Here is a 19,485-nt window from a genome sequence, read left to right on the forward strand (position 1 = left end):
GCATTATTGTTGTCTTAAAATGTCCAAAGTTCGTCTAATTCAATCTAAAATTTCTAATAAAAATATTAACAATCCGTGTATAAAACATCGTATTCTTTTTTAGGATTTGGATCCAGTGCACGAGGAAAGTGAAATAGTGGAAGACAAATTGATTGCCTTGCGCGATAATTTAATCGCCCTCGGCAAGAGCGAAGGGGATATCGCGCCCGCCAAGGCGGAACTACCCGACATCGACCGGGACGTTTCCGAGGAGCACTCTATAGTCAGGATACTGGAACTATGGCAGGCCATGTTCCGGGACACCTTCCTGCACTACCACCGACTGTCCACGGCGCTGGTGAGGTCGGGCGACGCCGCAACCGCGCTCAAGCTGTGGCACGAGTACCTATTAGACTTGCAATCGTTCCTTTCCGGATCGGTGCCGGCGGACTACGAGAACTTGACGGAACACCGCCGTCTGTGCCGAGTGCATAGAAATCTATTGGCCTCGCAGAGGTCGGTATTAGTTAACGAGAATAAGGAGACAACGAACAGAGAGTTAGCCGACAAGTTCGACACGCTGACGAACCTACACAACGAGACGCTCGCACGGATCGTAGAGCGACACGACGAAGTCTGCACCCGCATAGCCGCTTGGGATGACTATAGAGAGATATACACTGAGCTGCTGAGGTGGCTGAAAGAGATCGAGCGAGAGAAGGAGAAGCTGCAGCTCAGATACGTCCACATAAAGAGAGTCAATAAAATACTGTCGAAAATTCAAAATCTCAGCGACAAATTACCCGAAGGCAGGAAGTTTGCGGATAAATTGTCGGTGTACCTCAAGAGAGTTCTAGTCTTTACGGACGACACGTACGGAGCTTCGGTGAGAATGGAATACGCCGGAATAGTAAAACGAGTTGACAACTTACAGGCTAGTCTTGACACGTGGCGTGACTTCTTGACACGAATACTCGGACTGATTGGAGAATACGAGAATTTGACCGGAGAATTACATAAACTTTACTCGAGGACGCAAGACGAAATCATGTCGTACTCTGACGATGATCGCCTGTCGCGACCGCAGATCAAAAAAGCGATCGAAAAATATTCGGAAACAAGGAAGAAGATAGATAAGACTGAAAACCAAATAGAAGCTCTGAGTGTAATTCAGGAACAACTAAAGGAGTGCCTTAGTCCTCAAGACATACGCATCGTAAATCAAAAAGTGTGGCAGATGCGACAGCAGCGGGCGGACTTGGAGCATCAGCTCTCGATCATAATACACAGACTGCAAGAGAGGCTGGAGATATACACAATATTCACCTCGAGGATAACAAGATTCTCGGAGTGGATGACGACCCTCGAATCCCGTCTCGACACCTCGAGCTCCGAGGTGAACGCTCTGGACCCACAAGATCTTATTAGGAAGATAAACTCTGACATTCAGGCCGAGACCGCTCTGAAAGAACGAGAATTTGAGTGGCTCACCGAAACTGGCAGCACCTTAGTCGACTTGTCTAAGAAAGACGAAAAATCGTTCAGCAAAAACGTCTCCAAACAACTAAAGGACGTGCAGGAGCGGTGGCAGAGGCTGCAGGAGACGGGTCGCAGTAGGATCGCCAAAATAAACGAGCTGCTGGAAACGATCAGTCAACTGGAGGAGCGTCTGACAGAAATAAGACTGAAATTACACTCGATAGAGTCTAAGCTGACCGCAACGGTCGTCATCGAGAATCTTACCACGAGAGCCGTCGATGAGAAATTCCAAAATCGCGATGAAATACACAAGAGCATAGAACACGAAAGCGGCGAAGTCGGTGAAACCCTGAATCTCTGCGAACTAGTCTTCAACGACCCCGACGCCCTGTCCGGCAACTTCGATCTCAGGAACTTACGGACCGGAGTCGACATCGTGGACAAGAAATGGAAGAACATTTGCGAGATGTCCGAGCGGCGGAAGAACGCCCTCAAGGAGATCCGTAAATCCGCAGAATTGGCGAACTCCCTGCTACCGAAGGTGGAGAAAAAATTGGACGGAATAGAGAAGAGAGTGGAGAAAGTCGAAATAAGGAAACAGCGCGGCGACGTCGACGACGACAGCGTGTCGAAGGCCGCGCTAAAAGACTTGGACGCTCTCGAGGAGGACGTGAAGAGATTGGAAGATACGTACGGTCGGATCGCGTCCACTCGCGGTGTGGAGCTGCGGGGCGCGGCCAGCGAGCACGCGGGCCGTCTGCGAGTGGCGGCGCGTCGCTGGCGTCAGCTGCGCGCGCGCATCGCCGCCGCCGGCACTGACCTGCAGCGTCAGTTCGTGGCCGCGCACGGCAGCGCAGTCGTGGCTCTGGCCGAGGCCGACGTGCGGCTCACCAGGGCGCTGCATCTCGCGCCCACGCCCACAGACAGCGACGCCACTCTCAAGGAATTGGACGTAAGTACTGATCGTAAAAATTATATTCGATATACAGTCGCCCCGAGGTTTGTAAAAGTTACTTTGAGAGTCAACAACCATGTTACGTTTCAGGGTGTGGAAGCCGAGATCGGCGAGTGCAGAGCGCTGGTGGCGGAGGCCGACCGGCTGGAGGCCGCGCTGGCGGGCGCCGGGGGCTCCGCCGCGCTGGCCGCAGAGTACCGCGCGCTGCTGCACGACGTCACCACGCGACTGGACCTCGCCAGGAGCTCCCTGCTCGCCGGCGCCGATGTGGATAGCGCCGTACAGGTCTCTATCACGGTTCATTACTAACTTGTGTTTCAGTTTTACATAACTCGTGTGACTCAGCAGCTTTGTCGACTTCAGGTGGACACGCTGACGTGGGAGACGGACGCGGCGCTGCAGGTGGACACCCTCACGTCCAAGGAGACGTACAGCGCCGAGCTGGCGGCCGCCGTCAGGGAGACCTCGGACGCCCTGGAGGCGCTGCGGACCGCGCTGCAGTACGAGCTGAAGGAGGACGCCGGCGGCGACGAGATGGCCACCGCGGCCAAGGAGATCGCCAAAGCCGGTGCCAAACCTGGCCAGACCCTGGAGTTGGCCAAACATTTGTCAGAACTTTTACTCACTGAGTGCGATGCGACGGAAGACGAAGCTATGCTCAAAGAAGTCGAGTCCCTGTCTCTGAGATATGAGGATCTGCTGACGCAGGCGAAGAAGCGTGAGCTGCAGATCAACAACTTGAGGTGAGTGGTGCGAGCTTGTTGTTGGTGACGTTGTCAAAGTACACGCAGATCACACAAGGGAGAGATGTTACACTGACGCACACACTAAGTGTTACCTACACACGCACTCTTTGTTTTCTATTTGCTTTGCGCTTCTGATGTTTAAAACCAGACCCATTCGGAACAGATTAAACATGATAGTTGGAATTCAAAAAAATTACTGATTTTTTTTTCTTATGGAACTAAAATTTTGAACCTGTAATTAATAATAAAATTGTATTGTTTATTAAATAATGTATAGTTTAGTTTATAAACTAAACGGATAAAGTTTAATTTTACATATTGATACAAGTTTAACGTCAAATTTTAGTAATACATCTCTTCGTTTCTGTGATCTGTTACGATATGTAGCACTAGAGCACTTTCAGTTGTGGTGGAGGGGCTTATTACGATGGATTATTTTTTTTCTTTTACTAGAATTGATTATTGTATTTATGTATTATAGAAAAATAAATTAAAAAAGGGTCAAAAGAGGTTATAAGAATATCTGTATATAAATAAAGGATAAGTGTTTAACAACATATTTATTTATATCAATGTTGTTAATTAACCCATGAATTTGATTTATATTTTGGCGGTTTTAAATTGTATCAATCTTTTAAGTTTAGTTCTGAGTTAGGTTAGTCGGCGCTAGTTGTGCTGAGAAGGAGTGTTTAACAAGCTTGTTAACTGGCATGCCCTACAATTAAACACATGCGTTTTTCTGGTCCCATAGGTTGCCCCACTCTGCGTCTTACGCTCTCACGTGCGAACAGTGAGTACAGCTTCCTAATTTTATATTAATCGCTCTTATTTCTTGCAATACAATTTACCTTTGCCTCATTCAAATTAAAAAAAAAAAAACAGCTGTTATAAAAAACATATTTATTAAAAAGTTGTTACAATATTGTGAGGCAAAGTTATTCTGGTGCAAAATGTAGATCTTTTTAGGTTATCTGTCAAAATGATTTTTGACAGTTTTGACATATAACCTAAAATATTTGTGAATGTTGAATACAATGTAGTGCATGGTAATTGTGTTTCACTGTAGTGTTTTTAATTTAATTACTTACATTTAGTCGTAGTTTGCACAAATTAGCGGGAATTTTTATGGGTTTTAATGATGATTATAGTATTTTTAATTGAAATATAATTTGTAATCTATTGCGAAAATTAGAAAAACAATATTCAAATTATGTCGTGAATTGCATTTTTCATTTTTAAATAATAATTATTTTAAGAAAAAAAGCTTGATTTGTATAAAAATATATAGAGTGACTAACCTAAAATTCATGATAGCTAAAAATTTTGTCAAAGACTTATAAAGACTCTTTGAAATATATATCCAAACATAGTATAATAATTGAGGTAACTGAGGTAACATAACTGAGTTGTTACCTGCAGCGAGTCCGGTCGGCTGACGTGTCCGCTGTGCTCCGACCGCAACTGGAAGCAGCTGGACAACGACCTGTGGCGACTGGAACAGTGGCTGCAGTTCGCGGAGGCCACGGACGAGGCTCGCACTGACCCACCTCACAACTACGACGCTCTAGAAGATGCTATACAGGTAAGATAACGCCACTGTAAGAAGTCTTGTGATCCAGGTCATCAAATATCTGGAATATCTAGAGCCATTTTATGCTAGAATATGGTTTTATGATGTCTTTATTCCTTGCAATTAGGACCACCGCGAGTTCCTTTTGGACCTGGACTCGCACAAGGCGCTAGTGGTGTCTCTGAACGTGGTGGGCGCGCACGTGGCGCAGCACGCGCGCGAGCCGGCCGCGGGTGAGCGTGCGCGCGCGCGTCTCGCCGCCGCCAACGCGCGCTGGGACGCCGCGTGCGCACGCGCAGCCGCCTGGCAGACCCGGCTGCAGCACGCGCTCGTCCACAACCAGCAGTTCCACGACATCGGTCAGTATACATGGCAACCCTTCAACTTTACCTTTCACTGACCCCTAAGTGAGATTCTTAGTCAAAAATTGTAATTTTAAAGAATATTGTATCTGTAATAGTGTCAATGTTAAATGACGTCACAGTTGACCACTAGACCAGACTAGACCACTAGTCCTATCTCTGTTTTTTTCAAAGTAAACGAGAGGGATGGCAACATTGTAGTAATATAAGACGGTGTGATATTGTGTGACAGTGGAGGAGCTAGTGGGGCAGCTGTCGGAGGCGGAGTCGTGCGTGAGGTCGCGGGAGCCGCTGCGGCTGCGGCGCGCTCCGGCCGAGCTGCGCGCTGACTTCCGCCGCTTCAGTGAACTGCGCGACGAGCTGGCGCGAGCTGAGCCGCGCGTGCAGGCGCTGCGGGACGCCGCCGCACTGCTGCACGGCGCTGACTCGCAGCACGTCTGCCGCAGGTACCGTACAACACATCCTCATACAACTTTCGATTTTATTTGACCGCAAATCTGTATAATGTTTGATTTTAGGCTTCCGTATGGTTGTAAAATAATGTCGCTTTTAAAACTAACACATGTGACTTAAGTGTATGTATTCAGTATGTATTCATGTGTTGTCAGACTGGGCGAGCTGCGCCTACGTCTGCAGTCTCTCCGCAAGCTGTCTGCGGTGTACGCGCTGAAGCTGGGCGCGGCGCTGGCCCGACACCCCGCAGCCGGACCCCCGCTAGCCGCAGCCGCAGCCGCCGCCCTCGCGCCGCAGGTAATACGCCCACATGTACACAGACCACGCCCCCAGACACACAGGCCACGCCCTCAGACACACAGACCACGCCCCCAGATACACAGGCCACGCCCTCAGACACACAGACCACGCCCCCAGGCACACAGGCCACGCCCTCAGACACACAGACCACGCCCCCAGGCACACAGGCCACGCCCTCAGACACACAGACCACGCCCCCAGATACACAGGCCACGCCCTCAGACACACAGACCACGCCCCCAGGCACACAGGCCACGCCCTCAGACACACAGACCACGCCCACACAAGTCTTCATACACACAAGATAGGTTTAGTGAACGTAGTTATTTTATGACGTACAAAACATGTCACGAAGCGCTTGTTTTTTTTTGTTTTCAAAAACTATTATGACTTATTCCGGAATATAAAAAATATATATGTCAAAGTAAGTTTTCTCGTTTAATTATAAAAAAAAGTATTTTAATGATTATAACTTGTACACTGAACGAACAATACAGATTTGAAATTGTTACTGTATCCAAAGTCTAACAAACTCGAAACAATACTTGATCAAAGTAACATTAGGCCGAGCACCGCTTCCCACAGAGCACTGTCGATTGTATCAGATTTAAAAGCTTATTGTTGACATGTAGACAGTACACAATATACACTTTAGTTGATAATATTATACAATATTATTGATTAAGTTATAATTAAATTTATTTAATATCAATAAAATCGAAAGATATCTACAAAAATGTAGTTTCTAGATTCGAAAATATATCTATGTCAATATAATTTTAGACTAAATCGTGATTAAATTAACATGAAATATATTAACTGAATTAAAATCAATGTGTATCAAAATTATGTTGTCATAGCAACGATGTGTTATCACAGTAGACGCTTTGCACGTATTTTGACGTATTTTTCTCCTTTAGCTATTGGAGGAGGAGGAGGAGCAGATGTCGCTGGGCCTGCCGCCCCTCTCCACCCCCCAGTGAGTACCTCCTTTTAACTGTGAATGCACTTAACCACCTCACTTTATTCCTCATTCTTTTCTTATCAGCATATGAAAAAAAAAAAATTCTATTTTATTATTCGAAATGTGTTTTGAATAATTGTAATGAATTCAGTTTTTTTTTTATTTCTTATCTGTTGTGATTCTTATTTCTGCTTTATGCTCTATAACTTTATGGTCTTCTATTGAACTGCAAGCTTTATTTCTATTCTTTCCCTTTGTTATTTGTGATTTTAACATGTTTATGTAGTTTATGATAGTTAATGTGTGTGTATGTCTGTGTGTAGGGGGCCGGTGTCTGAGGAGAGCGAGGCGCAGTCTCTGGGGCGGGTGCAGCGCGGGCTGCGCTTCGTGTGCAGAGTTGCGCGCGCTTCGCTCCCCTTCCAGGCGCTGCTGCTGCTGCTGCTGGGCGCTGCGGCCCTCGCCCCCCAAACCCACAACTCCCCCCACGCGTGCGGACCAGCACTCGCACTAGACCCCGTGCTCAGGTATCCAGACGGACCCCCACCACTCTGAACACTATGAACTGCGACCCCCAACATAACTTTGTAACTACTCAAGACTTGACAATTCAAATGTGACACTCGGATAGGATAATATTGCTATCTTTGTCTTCTTCATAGAGAATGACAGAGATGGCAATATTTTCCGTAAGAATTTTACATGTTAACATCAGAAGTATGAGATGTACGTAGTAGTATTCCCATGTACATTCCTAGATTTGAAACGCTGACGTCACAGGTCCACACCCTCTTGGACTTCGAGTACAACTTTGATACGGCTCTTGTAATCCATCCCTTGTATCCCTCGCCGTGACAAAGTGTACGGTTGTGACGTCAGCGACAAGTGTGCGTCGTACGTGACGGTCCGTGACTGTTCGTGACGGTCCGTGACGGTCCGTGACTGGTCGTGACGGTCCGTGACGATTAGTGACGGTTAGTGACGGTTCGTGACGATCCGTGACGGTCCGTGACGGTTCGTGACGGTTAGTGACGGTCCGTGACAGTACGACGCGACTGACATTCCAGAGAGAGATGGTGTCGGGCGCATGTCTGTAAATACCACGGTTTTTGTATATTTGTTACGAATTTGATAGGAAAGTAAGGAATGAGATCGCTCGCCCGCGCCATCTGCAGCCGCTTATTTATAAAGTGAAAAATTATATTTATTATTATTATTTATAATATAAACATTGTATTTAAACATGGCGCCGCACAAATCATAACGACGGCTTTTCTATTCGCATCAGCATTGTTACTTAACTATTAGGCAATAAGAACTTGTTTACAATAAACTCGAAGGAAAAAAGAAATAAAGCCTTGCATTGATTTATATGTGTTTTATTTATTACCTTTAACCTCATCACCCGTTTATATAAATAATATTTACAAACTTGTTGAAATAAATCGATCTGATCCGTTGATTATCTGCAAAAACACGCAAACATTTACTGAGTTAAAACATTAATTTTAACATTCGAGTTTACAAATACTAGCTATCGCCTGTTTCTCTGTCTGCGCGGAATTAAAAAAGCCTATGTGTTCTTCCAGACTTTACAAAAAAAATAGAGTCATATAAATGAAAGACTACCCACTCTACATGCTGTAAAGAACCCCTTAAAGCGTTTATCTCCGCCCATTCAAGTGCCAGCCCCGCCCCCTTAAATTGATAAAGGGTGTAGGTACATCAATTTAGCTTAGGAATACATTAAAAATCAAGTAATCTAAGACTATAAGGCTTAGTATAATGTAGTTCTCTCACTGCTAGTTGTAGTGCGCGTATGTGCGCGGCACGCGGCGGTACGAGATCTCTGCGCGCGCACTAACGTACGCCTCCGCTTTCGTTATCTGTTAAAAAAAATCAAATTACCGTAATTAAAAGTTAAAAACGAAATCCATCTTTAATAACATTAGCTAAACGGATATCGCTGAAATTTGACATAGATGTAAAACATAGCCTGAAAGAATACATAGGTTATGTGTTGTTTTTTTTTAGTTCCTCGCAGACGGAGTCGGCGGCGACAGTTAGTAAGAAATAAATAAAAACAGTAGAGTTCAGTGGTTGTACTAACTAGGGAAGCGCGTTCGGTAGGTCCGAGCGTGCCCAGCAGCCAGCCGCGGCCTGGGCCGTCGAAGTCGCCGCTCAGCACCGCTTCTATCGCGCTCGTCCGCAACAGCTGCGCCAGAATCACTATGATGAACTGTAAACAACCACCATTCTACAGAAATATGCTTACGACGAAAAACCACTTCATTATAAACTAGTAACTGCAATCATCCTGATGTTAAGTAGCCATGCAGCCTTATAAATAAAAATATTCGCAACATAGAATTAACCAATTCTCAGGTTGTCATGTTCATCACAGTTCGATTAGATTTATCTTTTTCTTTTGCACTATTTCGTTCTAACGGGCAACGAAAGTAAAGTAACGCCATCTAGGTTTCTATGATGTAACAGAGCACTAGATACCTGTAGCAATAGCACGAGCACGTTGAAGACCTGCAGTCCGAGCAAGGCGCGTGCGAGCGGCGCCCGGATGGCCTCCGCACAGCCTCGCGTGTGCAGCGACGCGCTCGGCAGCGGAGATCCCGCCGCCCACGCGCCGCGCCACTCCACCTACACACGCAGAGAGTTAACCCTTGATTACAATACAAGATAGAGAACGAATAGATGGTGAAAAAAAATATCCTAGAATCCAGGGTAAAGTTTTTTTGAACCGAGCGATATCACATGACCTTCCTTTTGGTCGATTTCTCAAATTATCCCTCGTTCTAAAATTAGAAACAAAACATGTGTATCTTACATGATCACATAAAAATCCAGGGAAGTAAGTAGTCAGTAATCAAACAATCAAAAATTATATCAATATGTGAAAAAGAGCAATTAAGTACTATATCAGTGGTGTTGACCTGCTGCAGGGGGTCGTGGTAGCAGGCGGCGAGGACACGCGGCGTGCAGCACGAGTACGGCGACACCGGCGGCAGGATCTTGCCGTCCGTGCCCGCCAGTCTGACACAAACACAACAACACTAGTCTATCGGTCTCCTTTATATATGACGGTACATACATAAACTGTTACTAACTTCATAACGACGAGGGACTCCTCGTTGAGGAAGTCGAGGTTTATCCAGGGTATCTCGTGCCAGTCGTTGGGCCGCTCTACACCGCAGCAGCTTAACTCTATCTGACGTCACACGCAACAGATTTACTTATAGCTTCAAAATATTTTAGAGAATGTGGCCGTTAGTGTAACGTAAATCACACCTGCATAGTGTCCATGAGATGCTTCCAGGTCGGCTCCGTGAGGTACTGCGCTATTCCAATGCGAAGTGATGAGGATAATTCTTTCATTAGCGCCTAAAATGACAACATTAATCAGATGACTAGAAATTTTTGGGACGTATTGTTCACCACATCAGTGAATCGAGTATAAGACACTTCCGGATATGACAAGCAACATCATAGACTTGATTGTATTCTGAAGCGAAGCCATCCGTTAATACACAAAATAAACGATGATCAAGGTAGATAATATGTTGACCTTGAGAGTGCCTCTGCAGGCGGCGTAGACGAGCAAACCGTTGAAGGCGACGAGAGTGCCACTAATGAGCCATGTGCGTGCGGCGAGTGCGGCGCGCGGCCAGTGCGGGCACTTGAGCAGCCACGAGATGAGCCGCAGCCCGCTAGTATACTGCAGCTTCATGCAGTACGCGTGCACCACGATCAGACCGTAGAACAAGTACACTGTTAGCTGCAGACATAAACACATTACACTATTCTATACTTATGTTAGTGATCAATCGTTTTGTGTCACCATCCTTATTGTGTCAAGGGCGTAGCTTTTCACATTGTTGAAAAGAAGAGAAAGGAAGATATAGGGTCTGTCTCTTTAATTGTGAAGGTAATTAAATTTATATAAAGGTATTAAATTAAATAAAAGTAAAGTAAAAATAACACACAAAATATCCTTTAAGAAAGATAGACTACAGTTCTCTGTTCAGGATGGCTAAAAGTTACAAGATGTGAGAATCATATGAGGGGATACACTTACACGATGCACCTGCTTGAGCAGCGACATGACGCGGAAGGAGGCGTTGTAACATAGCAGCACGACCAGCAGCGAGATGACCAGCTGCACGATGAGCAGCGCGCGCAATACAGCCGCCAGCCGCGCGCGCCCCTCGCGACTGAATGAGAACGCGCCCCAAGCCATGCCAGCGCGCCCCGGCCCATGCTAGCTGCCTCTCCTACAACACACATACACAACTCATTCACATAAAATAACAACCACTTTACAACTTTGCATAGAAAATATTACTGCATTCGGATTTAGAGTAACATTCACAAATATTCCATTTAGAAAGATCTGCCTCAATGAAATTAATTGCAGTGAACTGCTGTAATTGTTTTGTAGCGACACGTTTTATCCTTAATCTCGTAACGGTTTTTTTCAATTTTAAAACTGATTTTTATAAACGTTAGTATAACTATGTAATTATGTTCTTAAAACCAACATAACACGTTAATCACCTGTTGCAATAATTGACAAAATTCATATCAATAAAACATTAGGAAACTGACACTATTGTTAAACCGAATGACAGAATTGTCAGTTTTATTTATTTTGTCGTTATCACAGAAAAGGTTTTAAAATTATGATATTAAGAAGGTCTTAGTCTATTTTGATACAGTAAAAGGAAATCTTTAAACTTCTATTCTGCTATACTAGGCTAGTTGGATATGTATTACTTAGTAAAGAATTTACAGATTTCTTATTATTATACTTATAATAAGAGATTAGTTGAGTATCTCGAAGTTACGTCACCATCGGTACCCATTATCATGAACAATTGTTGCAAATAAAGTGCCCTACAAGCTTATTTATCAACATCCGTAGGCACGGAGCAATGCTCATTTAGTCAGTAAACAAAACTGGAGTTCGAAACATAGCAACCAAGCATTGAATAAACAATCCTACAGAACTATTTAACCTAGAGCAGGGTCCGCCAACTTCGAACGAAAAACAAGAAACTTCACACAGAGACAATTTTGTTGTTGTGTTAACTGGGTTCCATAATATGAACGAGATAGAGCATATATCTATGCCGTTTTCGCTCGCGATAGTCCAAGCTATACTTGCCATATAAAAAAAATATTTCATCCTTTTATTATTATAATAAAGTATTTATAATTAAAAATAAGAAAACATGATTTAAAAAAAATCCTATTATTAATTATCTTATTTCTTACATTTGTATTTATAAATCAAGATATACGATCACTTGTTATCTTATATCTACATCGCAAAAAAATGTAGTAATGGCAATTTTAAATCATAACCGTTAAAAAAATAAGTTTTCAAATTTTTTTCAAAACGTGTTCTCGTATGGTTCCGAAATCTTTGATATTGCATTGTATTTTTGAACTAATAACGCGAGTGTTTAAGTTTTGAGATATTGACTCTGATAAGTGAAATATTGAAATATTAATAATCTAGAGGCATTTTTGATAGCCGGCGATAGCCAAATAGAACAGACGTCAGATGACATAGAATGGCAATTTGATCCACATCAAGATCAATTTGAAGATATTATTGGTGAAGCAGTTCATACCATTGATAGTGGTACGTCAGAGGCCCAGGCTTGTGCATATGTGTGTGGATTTATGGTCAAAAAACGAAATATAAATTGTAATAATTGTAAGGAATTGTTTTTATCATCAGACCATAAATCCATACACATTTTCACACAATTTAAAGATTATGCTGAAAGCTTAAATTACGCCAGTAAAAAATTTATTCAATGTGTGGAGATAAGTGCTTCAATAATTAATAATGAACTTGAATCAAATGGATACAAAAATTATATAGTTAAAAATTTAAAATCCATCCTTACATGCATGGTGGATTTCAGCTTTTTACTTAATTGTGACAGACATTATAATGAAAATTGTGATTTCATAATAAAATCAATAATTTTTATATCTTTAAAGCGATTCTTAATTAAAAAAAATCGGGAACTAAATTTAATTAAATAAATGATGTTAAATTACTCTGTTTCATTTCATTATTCCTTTAACTAATTTAAGTTAATAACTTTTACTAACACAATATATTGGAAATAATGATTATTTCATTTTAAAATTATTCTTTCTTTAAAAAAATCTTACATTTGCCAAATTATCAAAATAATCATAATTTCCAATATAAATTTTTAACTATAAATAAATTAAAATACTAAACGTATATTCAAAATTCCCGCGTTTTATTTTTTCATATGGGCGACCATTATGGCGCTAGTAGTATAAGCGTATAGACCAAAGTTATAATACTATAGTATGTAACATGTCATTCTTCTCTCTATAGAGAGTATTATATTCTTTGACCTAGAGTTAACCACCTCGATGTTAACAATCAACGTTTGTTCATATTTTTGTTCTGTTTTAAATTAATAATTACGTTTGTTGTAATAAATGCGTTTATGTAACTGGTTGCTATTAAAATAAAAATGGAGTAAACAATATTTTTTTCCTGTCACTGTTATCCGAACAGTTCTATGTGAAAATATGATATTAATGTTATAAGGGATTAAAATATAACTTCTTTCATTTGTTCTATCATTTAATTAATTAATTATGGCGGAGGAACGACCGAAAAGGGTCAAAGTGGCCTGGAGCGATGATCTTAGTCATGATTCTGAAGAAGAAAGAGGTAAGCTAATCTGACCTGTATAGTAAGAGATATGAAAAATAGTACTAAAATATGGTTTTATAAATGCTAAGTGGAACATTTCAATACTACTATGTGACAAGTTAGACAGAGATTCTGTGAATTAAACATATTTTTTTTATCTTTTCCAATTTAACGACAACGTCATAAAGGACAGGATGAGGCTAAATAGCTAAACTTATTTAGTTGAACTTAACAAAATTTATTGCAGAACGAGAACGCTTGGCTCAGCTGGAGCGTGAATTAGCAGAACAATCAGTGAAGCCGGTCTATCCAGAAGAGGACCTGAATAAACTGATAGGTTTCATCATGAGAATGACCACTCTTTACGACCTTAGAGACGAAGACTGGAACCAGGGGACCAAGGAAAAGATCGAAGAGTGGATCCTAGACCCTCGCTCTATTATGCTCTGTATCTACTTTAGAGGCGAAACATTAAAAGCCTCTCTAGATATACCATTTACTCCTGTATATGATCTTATGTATTTTATCCGTCAACCGGATTATATTTTCAAAGTAGAGACATTTCATGATGATATTATTTTTGGTACTTTCGTTTATTCTGTGGAATCAAATATGATACAGGTGTTGGAATCGGTTTTCGCTCCTTATTTCTTCGCTGTTACCACTTGGCCAGAGAGTAAGTGCATGTAAATTGCAGTTTAATGTTCGGTATAATAGTTTTATTTACGTTCAATGAAATAAGACAGATTAATTGAAGAATACACTGACATTATTTCAGGCGTAAAGAGTGAATTTTGTTCTCATATTCACACTTTCCTCGCAAAGTTGACGGATATGTATTACAAAATGCTCGGCCTGACTGTCCTGTACATACCGCGCGAGGGTCAACAGCTATCTTTCGAGCAGGCGAGCGCCGACCGTGAGTTGGTGAAGAGATTGGAAGGTGTGGTGGTCTACTGGACGCATCAGATAAAATCTTGCGTCGAGGACCACGCATCCGTGTCCTCTCAAAAGGAGCTTCTATGTCCGAGCGATGAGTATGATTTTTGGGTATATAGACGTAAGTATTCAATGAATTACTATGTCCCAATTACTCGAAATGACGAATTTCATTCATGAAATATTCATCTAAAATTTGTTTGTCATGTTGTCTTTCAGATGAAAACTTGAATGCTCTGCTATACCAACTGCAAAATCCAGCTGTAAAACACATCACCAAGATCCTTGTAACTACACATTCCACTTTTATACATCAATTCCAAGCGCTGTGCGAAGAAATCGTACAAAAGATTAAAGAGGCGACTTCGAATATAGAATTTTTACAAGTCATCAAACAGCCGTGCGCCGTACTCGAGTGTGTCGTCGATCCGGATAAAATCTCGAAACATATCCCACAAATTATAAACCTATTTAGGTTCATTTGGATGGAGTCTCCTTACTACAATTCTGAAGCTCGCATCACAAATCTTTTCAAGGCACTTAGCAACCAGATTATAATTCTATGCAAGAACTACATTCAATTAGACGATCTCTTCGATGGTCAGACGAAGAAGGCACTCGGTGAGTTCAGCAAGTGTATAGACTGCTGTAAGAAGTATCGTGAGATCTACGACGTGATGGTGGAGGCGCATACAGCAGAGAAGCCCGGCAGCTGGGAATTAGACTCGGGATCTATTTTTAATTATATTGACTCATTCATTCAGAGATGCTTTGATATGTTAGATGTTTGTAACTGTATGATTATTTTTGGAAGGTAAGAAACGATTTACTCTTGAAATAATTTTTTCATCGTCCATTCTTAAGTACCTTTAAATTTTCGTTTATCTACCTATTCGCTTTATGAAATTAATTATTTTTTAGGATCGATGAGATAGAGCAAATAAATAAGCCGATATTTGCGGGGGCCAACGGCGATCAGTTCGAGGCGAAATGTGACCAGATAGAGAAGAAGTTCAACGTCGCGCTTGGTCATGTGCGGAAAGTCGCGCACACCATCCTCGATGTGCAGGCACCGTCGTGGTACGACGACATACTGCAGTTCAGGTCGACGATAAAAGATATTGAGGTAAGTGTTGACTTACGGTTAGTGGTAAGTGTCGTGGAACGACTATGTCATATTTCATGTAGTAAGGATTGGATGATCCGAAATCAAACCATGTTGGAAAAATAGCTCTGCATTCAATAACTGAAATCTGACGTTTTGTAATTAGCTATAACACGGCGAATGATTATTTATGACTGTTAAATTATTGACAGATTATAATAGAGAACCTGGTGGAGTCAGTGTTCGAAGGCGTCAACCATGTAGAGGAGGCGGTCGTGGCCCTCTACTCGCTACACAACTACTCCAGGAGGCAAAACTTGAAGCGCATTTTCAAAAGGAAGACTTCTGACGTAAGAGATCTTTTCCGCTAAACGACTAGCTGCTAACAGTTGCCCTTTTAAACACATATTTACATTCCTTTTTTTTATTAATGTTGCCAAAGATTTTGCGTTAATTGTCTACCTTAATGTTCAGGTGTGGGCAATGTTCAGCGACGCGGTGCAAGAAACCAAGAAGGACATGGTGTCCACTCGTGGCCAGTATCCCTCTGACTTGCCGCCGTACGCCGGCAGAGCTGTCGTCCTCAAGATGAGGAAGAATCGGTTGATTTATTTGAAAAATGTACGTTAAAATTTTAGTTATGCACAAAAGTAAATCTTGCCTTAGAAGCCACTAGACATAGACTCAAATCTACAAATTTAATAAGTGGATTATAAGTTAACGGTCAGTGTTCCCGATTCGCTTTGAAAGATCACTTTTGTACACTTAAATCGTAGTGACTATAAATTTTACAAGATTCATCATCATCGTCATGTCAGCCCTTACTGATTCACCGCTGAACATAGTATCTTCCCCTTCACACCATTTCTCACGATCGTGTGTCGCTTTTATAAGATTATGTAAAAACAAAATAAACGTGTTCCACGTGAACCGTAACTATTTCCGAGGTCAAAGATCCTATGTGTTCTTTCACACTATGCTTTACCTCTATGCCAAATTTCATCAAGATCCACGCAAACGTTCTTGAGATACCTTTGAACAAACATCCATCCATTCATCTAAATGTTCGCATTTATAATATTAGTAAGATATTTTCAGGTAATGCGTGATGCATCCGTGTGGATGATGAAATGCAGTAGCTCTGAGGACGTAATCATGCACGTCAACCGGCTCGTCAGCGCCATCGATGTCAATATACGCGAGCTATGGATATCTTGGACGGTGTGTTACAGCCTTTCATATTTGTATAGTGTGTTCAGGCGGTAATAGCTTAGACTTTAGACCAAAGCGATTACGGGCTAAACGCTCATTAGTAATAATAATACTTCCTAGTCGCTCGGTAGAAAAATGGTCTTACGATATTGAGTTATAAATTTGTAGTATTAGACGGTTTTACTGTAGCGTTTTTGTCTCAGCACAACCTTGACGAGAGATGTAGCGCCGGTCTGAATAGAACTTTGATGCGGAAGAGCTCTGAGAACGCAGGCTTAATGGAATGCAATATGGACGTGTTGGTATATTCATTTAAACTTATGTAATTTCTTCATATATTATCATATTAAATAAGTTAATATTTCAGAAATATACTAGAACTGTGTAAGGAAGCTTCGCATTGGGAGAACATGGGCTTGGATATACCACTGCACGCTTTTCAGGTACAATATAAAAATAATTAACATTTATATTGGTTTAAACACAGTTATTTCAGCTAATAAATATTGTATCTTAATCAAGGTGTATATGAAGAGCAAGACATTATTGTACGTGTATGAGAACGTACTGGCCGTTGTGAAGGGTTACAACAAGATATTGGACTCACTGTCCGAGCCTGAGAGGCTTCTCTTCAAACCACTCATAACTGTAAGTATTTTGTTTTAGAATATTAAACAATTCATTAATCAATCAATTAATAATTACTCAAAGTATTAATTTCTACACGAGGGGTCGGCGCACGAGGATTTAATTGATTTTATTATTTTATTTTATTATTAGTAATTTTAATGTCTTGGTTTAATTTTTAAGACCGATCACCTGCCTGTCACCAACCTAACCTGGATGAATTAAATTAGAATTTATTTTATTGAATATTGAAAAATTTATTAATTAATAAATTATTTGTTAATTAATTAATTTTAATCTTAGAATCCTTACTTCGTCAGTTTTACGTAAATAATATTGTTTTTCTTTCTAAAAAAATAACAAAATATTTGGGAATAAATAATTAAAATTTTCAACTTTAATTAAAGTAAGATATAATATCACTTTTATAAATCAAATAACAATCAGTCTTTTTCGTTACAACAGTTTCTAATTAATTCAATTATTAACACAAACATAGATTTCTTTTATTACGAAGATAAACAAATATCTAAATGATCGTTCATATTATTTTGTTCAATCATCTTTAGACAGCACGGACAAGGGGATTTGGTCCCTGTTGCATTAAATGTTTGTGTTTCATCCATTATATCATCATCATCATCATCAATAACTATTGTTTCCATTATAAAACTAGTAGAAGCACTTTCTTCAGGTATTGTAGTATTATTATCAAAGAATGAAAGACATTCGTCTAAATGTTCTGCAACAGATTTTTCAATAGTCTTACCACAACATGGACAATTGTGTTTTAGTTCTGAATCGATATCATTACTACAACCTGGTTCAATTTTAACTGGTTTTTTAACTATGTAACAGTTATCGCTTGAAGATGGGGTTTCGTTATTTTTGTCTATGGGTTCAGTTTTTATATTATTAATTTGTACATTTATTTTATTCTCTTTACTGCTAGATGTTGTTGGTTCTGTTTTTGTATTGCTTTTAGTTATTTTTTCTATAATACCTTTATTTAAACATTCATCTAAATGTCTATTTATTTCATCTTCTTTTATTTGAATATTGCATATCGGACAATCTACTAATTTGATTTTAGATGCAATCAATTTTTTATCTTTTTCTGATTGTGAAATTTTAAAATCTTCGCCATAAATATCTTTTAGTACTGTTGTTACTACATTCTTGAAATAATCATCTATTTTTCTTATTTTATTTGGAGGGGAATTTATCATAGAATCTCTAGATTTCTGCTTATTTGAATCAACAATAGCTTTGGTGTTGGAATTAATTTTTCTATCATTGGAATCTATGTTGTTATTTTTAATAACAGGCAGTTGTTTATTTGTCCATACATTTCTTACAGTCTCTACAACATCATTGGATTGGATACTTTTTCTACTATCTATTGAATTTCTAACTTTGTTTGTAGGTAGTTTCTTATCAACTTGGGAAACAGATGTATCAATATTACCAGCAACTATAATAGTTTTTTTGTTATTATTTTTTATACCCTCAGAGGGTTTTGTTAGTGTATTTTTATTTGATAAATCTTTATTATTATTTATGTACTTTGTAATATTTTCTTTGGGTTTGTTTTGTTTTGTTTCTTTTGCTTTTGTTGATTTAGTTTTTTCTGGTTCTTTAATTTTAACGAATGTACCGCCGCATTTTTTTTGATGTCTACTCCACCAATAGTCAGTTGGACCGGGTGCTCTGTTTGCTGAGCGACGTACAACACCGAAATATGGCTTCTGTTTCTGACACGGCCCGTTGCAACGCCACCAATGTGTTTGGTATAACTTCACCTGGAAATCACATGTATTTAGTTTACAAACTGTAAAGTTAATTTGATTGTTTATTTTTTTTATATTTTCTTTTGGAAAAATTTTACATTAATTTTTAAGTTGTGATTCAATGATTGTTACCTCATCATGAAAATCATGATATATAGTTATGTTAACTCCAGCTAATTTATTAATCCTATACATATGTTCTTTAAAATTAGGTCCATGTCCATCTCGATCCTGATCCTTGCAGGTAACAAAGAGGAATGCATGGATCATCTCATGT

The 19,485-nt window shown here is 40.4% G+C and overlaps 3 protein-coding genes across 9 annotated transcripts in view; 2 read left to right on the forward strand and 1 right to left on the reverse strand.

The window, feature by feature from the left end:
- Positions 1 to 7,766, forward strand: part of LOC106719414 (nesprin-1) — a 133,427-nt gene extending 125,661 nt beyond the window's left edge. For all 7 annotated transcript variants that reach the window (XM_045678643.1, XM_045678647.1, XM_045678642.1 and 4 more), the window contains 10 exons: positions 104 to 2,410; positions 2,504 to 2,698; positions 2,777 to 3,156; positions 3,911 to 3,949; positions 4,579 to 4,741; positions 4,857 to 5,088; positions 5,324 to 5,537; positions 5,700 to 5,841; positions 6,765 to 6,823; positions 7,132 to 7,766. In XM_045678643.1, coding sequence (XP_045534599.1) covers positions 104 to 2,410; positions 2,504 to 2,698; positions 2,777 to 3,156; positions 3,911 to 3,949; positions 4,579 to 4,741; positions 4,857 to 5,088; positions 5,324 to 5,537; positions 5,700 to 5,841; positions 6,765 to 6,823; positions 7,132 to 7,360 — 3,960 coding nt within the window. In that variant the 3' untranslated portion in view covers positions 7,361 to 7,766. The remainder of the gene's footprint in view (positions 1 to 103; positions 2,411 to 2,503; positions 2,699 to 2,776; positions 3,157 to 3,910; positions 3,950 to 4,578; positions 4,742 to 4,856; positions 5,089 to 5,323; positions 5,538 to 5,699; positions 5,842 to 6,764; positions 6,824 to 7,131) is intronic.
- Positions 7,767 to 8,187: 421 nt separating this feature from the next.
- LOC106719413 (RDS/peripherin-like protein xRDS35) lies at positions 8,188 to 11,242 on the reverse strand. The gene is made up of 10 exons (XM_014513751.2): positions 11,190 to 11,242; positions 10,896 to 11,091; positions 10,386 to 10,595; positions 10,109 to 10,201; positions 9,928 to 10,028; positions 9,754 to 9,853; positions 9,314 to 9,460; positions 8,916 to 9,044; positions 8,606 to 8,691; positions 8,188 to 8,271 (listed from the first exon to the last, which is right to left on the reverse strand). Exons 2-9 carry the CDS (start codon positions 11,055 to 11,057, stop codon positions 8,608 to 8,610), a joined length of 1,026 nt encoding a protein of 341 aa, XP_014369237.2. The 5' UTR covers positions 11,058 to 11,091; positions 11,190 to 11,242; the 3' UTR covers positions 8,188 to 8,271; positions 8,606 to 8,607.
- A 2,235-nt stretch (positions 11,243 to 13,477) lies between these two features.
- Positions 13,478 to 19,485, forward strand: part of LOC106719507 (dynein axonemal heavy chain 2) — a 31,747-nt gene continuing 25,739 nt past the window's right edge. The window contains exons 1-11 of the mRNA XM_045678674.1: positions 13,478 to 13,553; positions 13,783 to 14,211; positions 14,314 to 14,595; positions 14,694 to 15,288; positions 15,396 to 15,600; positions 15,792 to 15,929; positions 16,054 to 16,200; positions 16,678 to 16,800; positions 16,995 to 17,089; positions 17,159 to 17,234; positions 17,314 to 17,439. Of these exons, the coding sequence (XP_045534630.1) occupies positions 13,478 to 13,553; positions 13,783 to 14,211; positions 14,314 to 14,595; positions 14,694 to 15,288; positions 15,396 to 15,600; positions 15,792 to 15,929; positions 16,054 to 16,200; positions 16,678 to 16,800; positions 16,995 to 17,089; positions 17,159 to 17,234; positions 17,314 to 17,439 (2,292 nt within the window). The remainder of the gene's footprint in view (positions 13,554 to 13,782; positions 14,212 to 14,313; positions 14,596 to 14,693; positions 15,289 to 15,395; positions 15,601 to 15,791; positions 15,930 to 16,053; positions 16,201 to 16,677; positions 16,801 to 16,994; positions 17,090 to 17,158; positions 17,235 to 17,313; positions 17,440 to 19,485) is intronic.

This window comes from Papilio machaon, chromosome 7 (genome assembly GCF_912999745.1).
Source record: "Papilio machaon chromosome 7, ilPapMach1.1, whole genome shotgun sequence".
In the NCBI taxonomy this organism is placed as follows: domain Eukaryota; kingdom Metazoa; phylum Arthropoda; class Insecta; order Lepidoptera; family Papilionidae; genus Papilio; species Papilio machaon.

Excerpts from the sequence above, each read along its gene's own strand:
- LOC106719413 (XM_014513751.2), bottom strand. The coding sequence starts at position 11,057 with ATGGCTTGGGGCGCGTTCTCATTCAGTCGCGAGGGGCGCGCGCGGCTG. Across the intron at positions 10,202-10,385 it reads CCTGCAGAGGCACTCTCAAG|GCGCTAATGAAAGAATTATC; the intron begins GTCAACATATTA and ends TTGTCATTTTAG. Across the intron at positions 9,045-9,313 it reads TGCTCGTGCTATTGCTACAG|TTCATCATAGTGATTCTGGC; the intron begins GTATCTAGTGCT and ends GGTTGTTTACAG.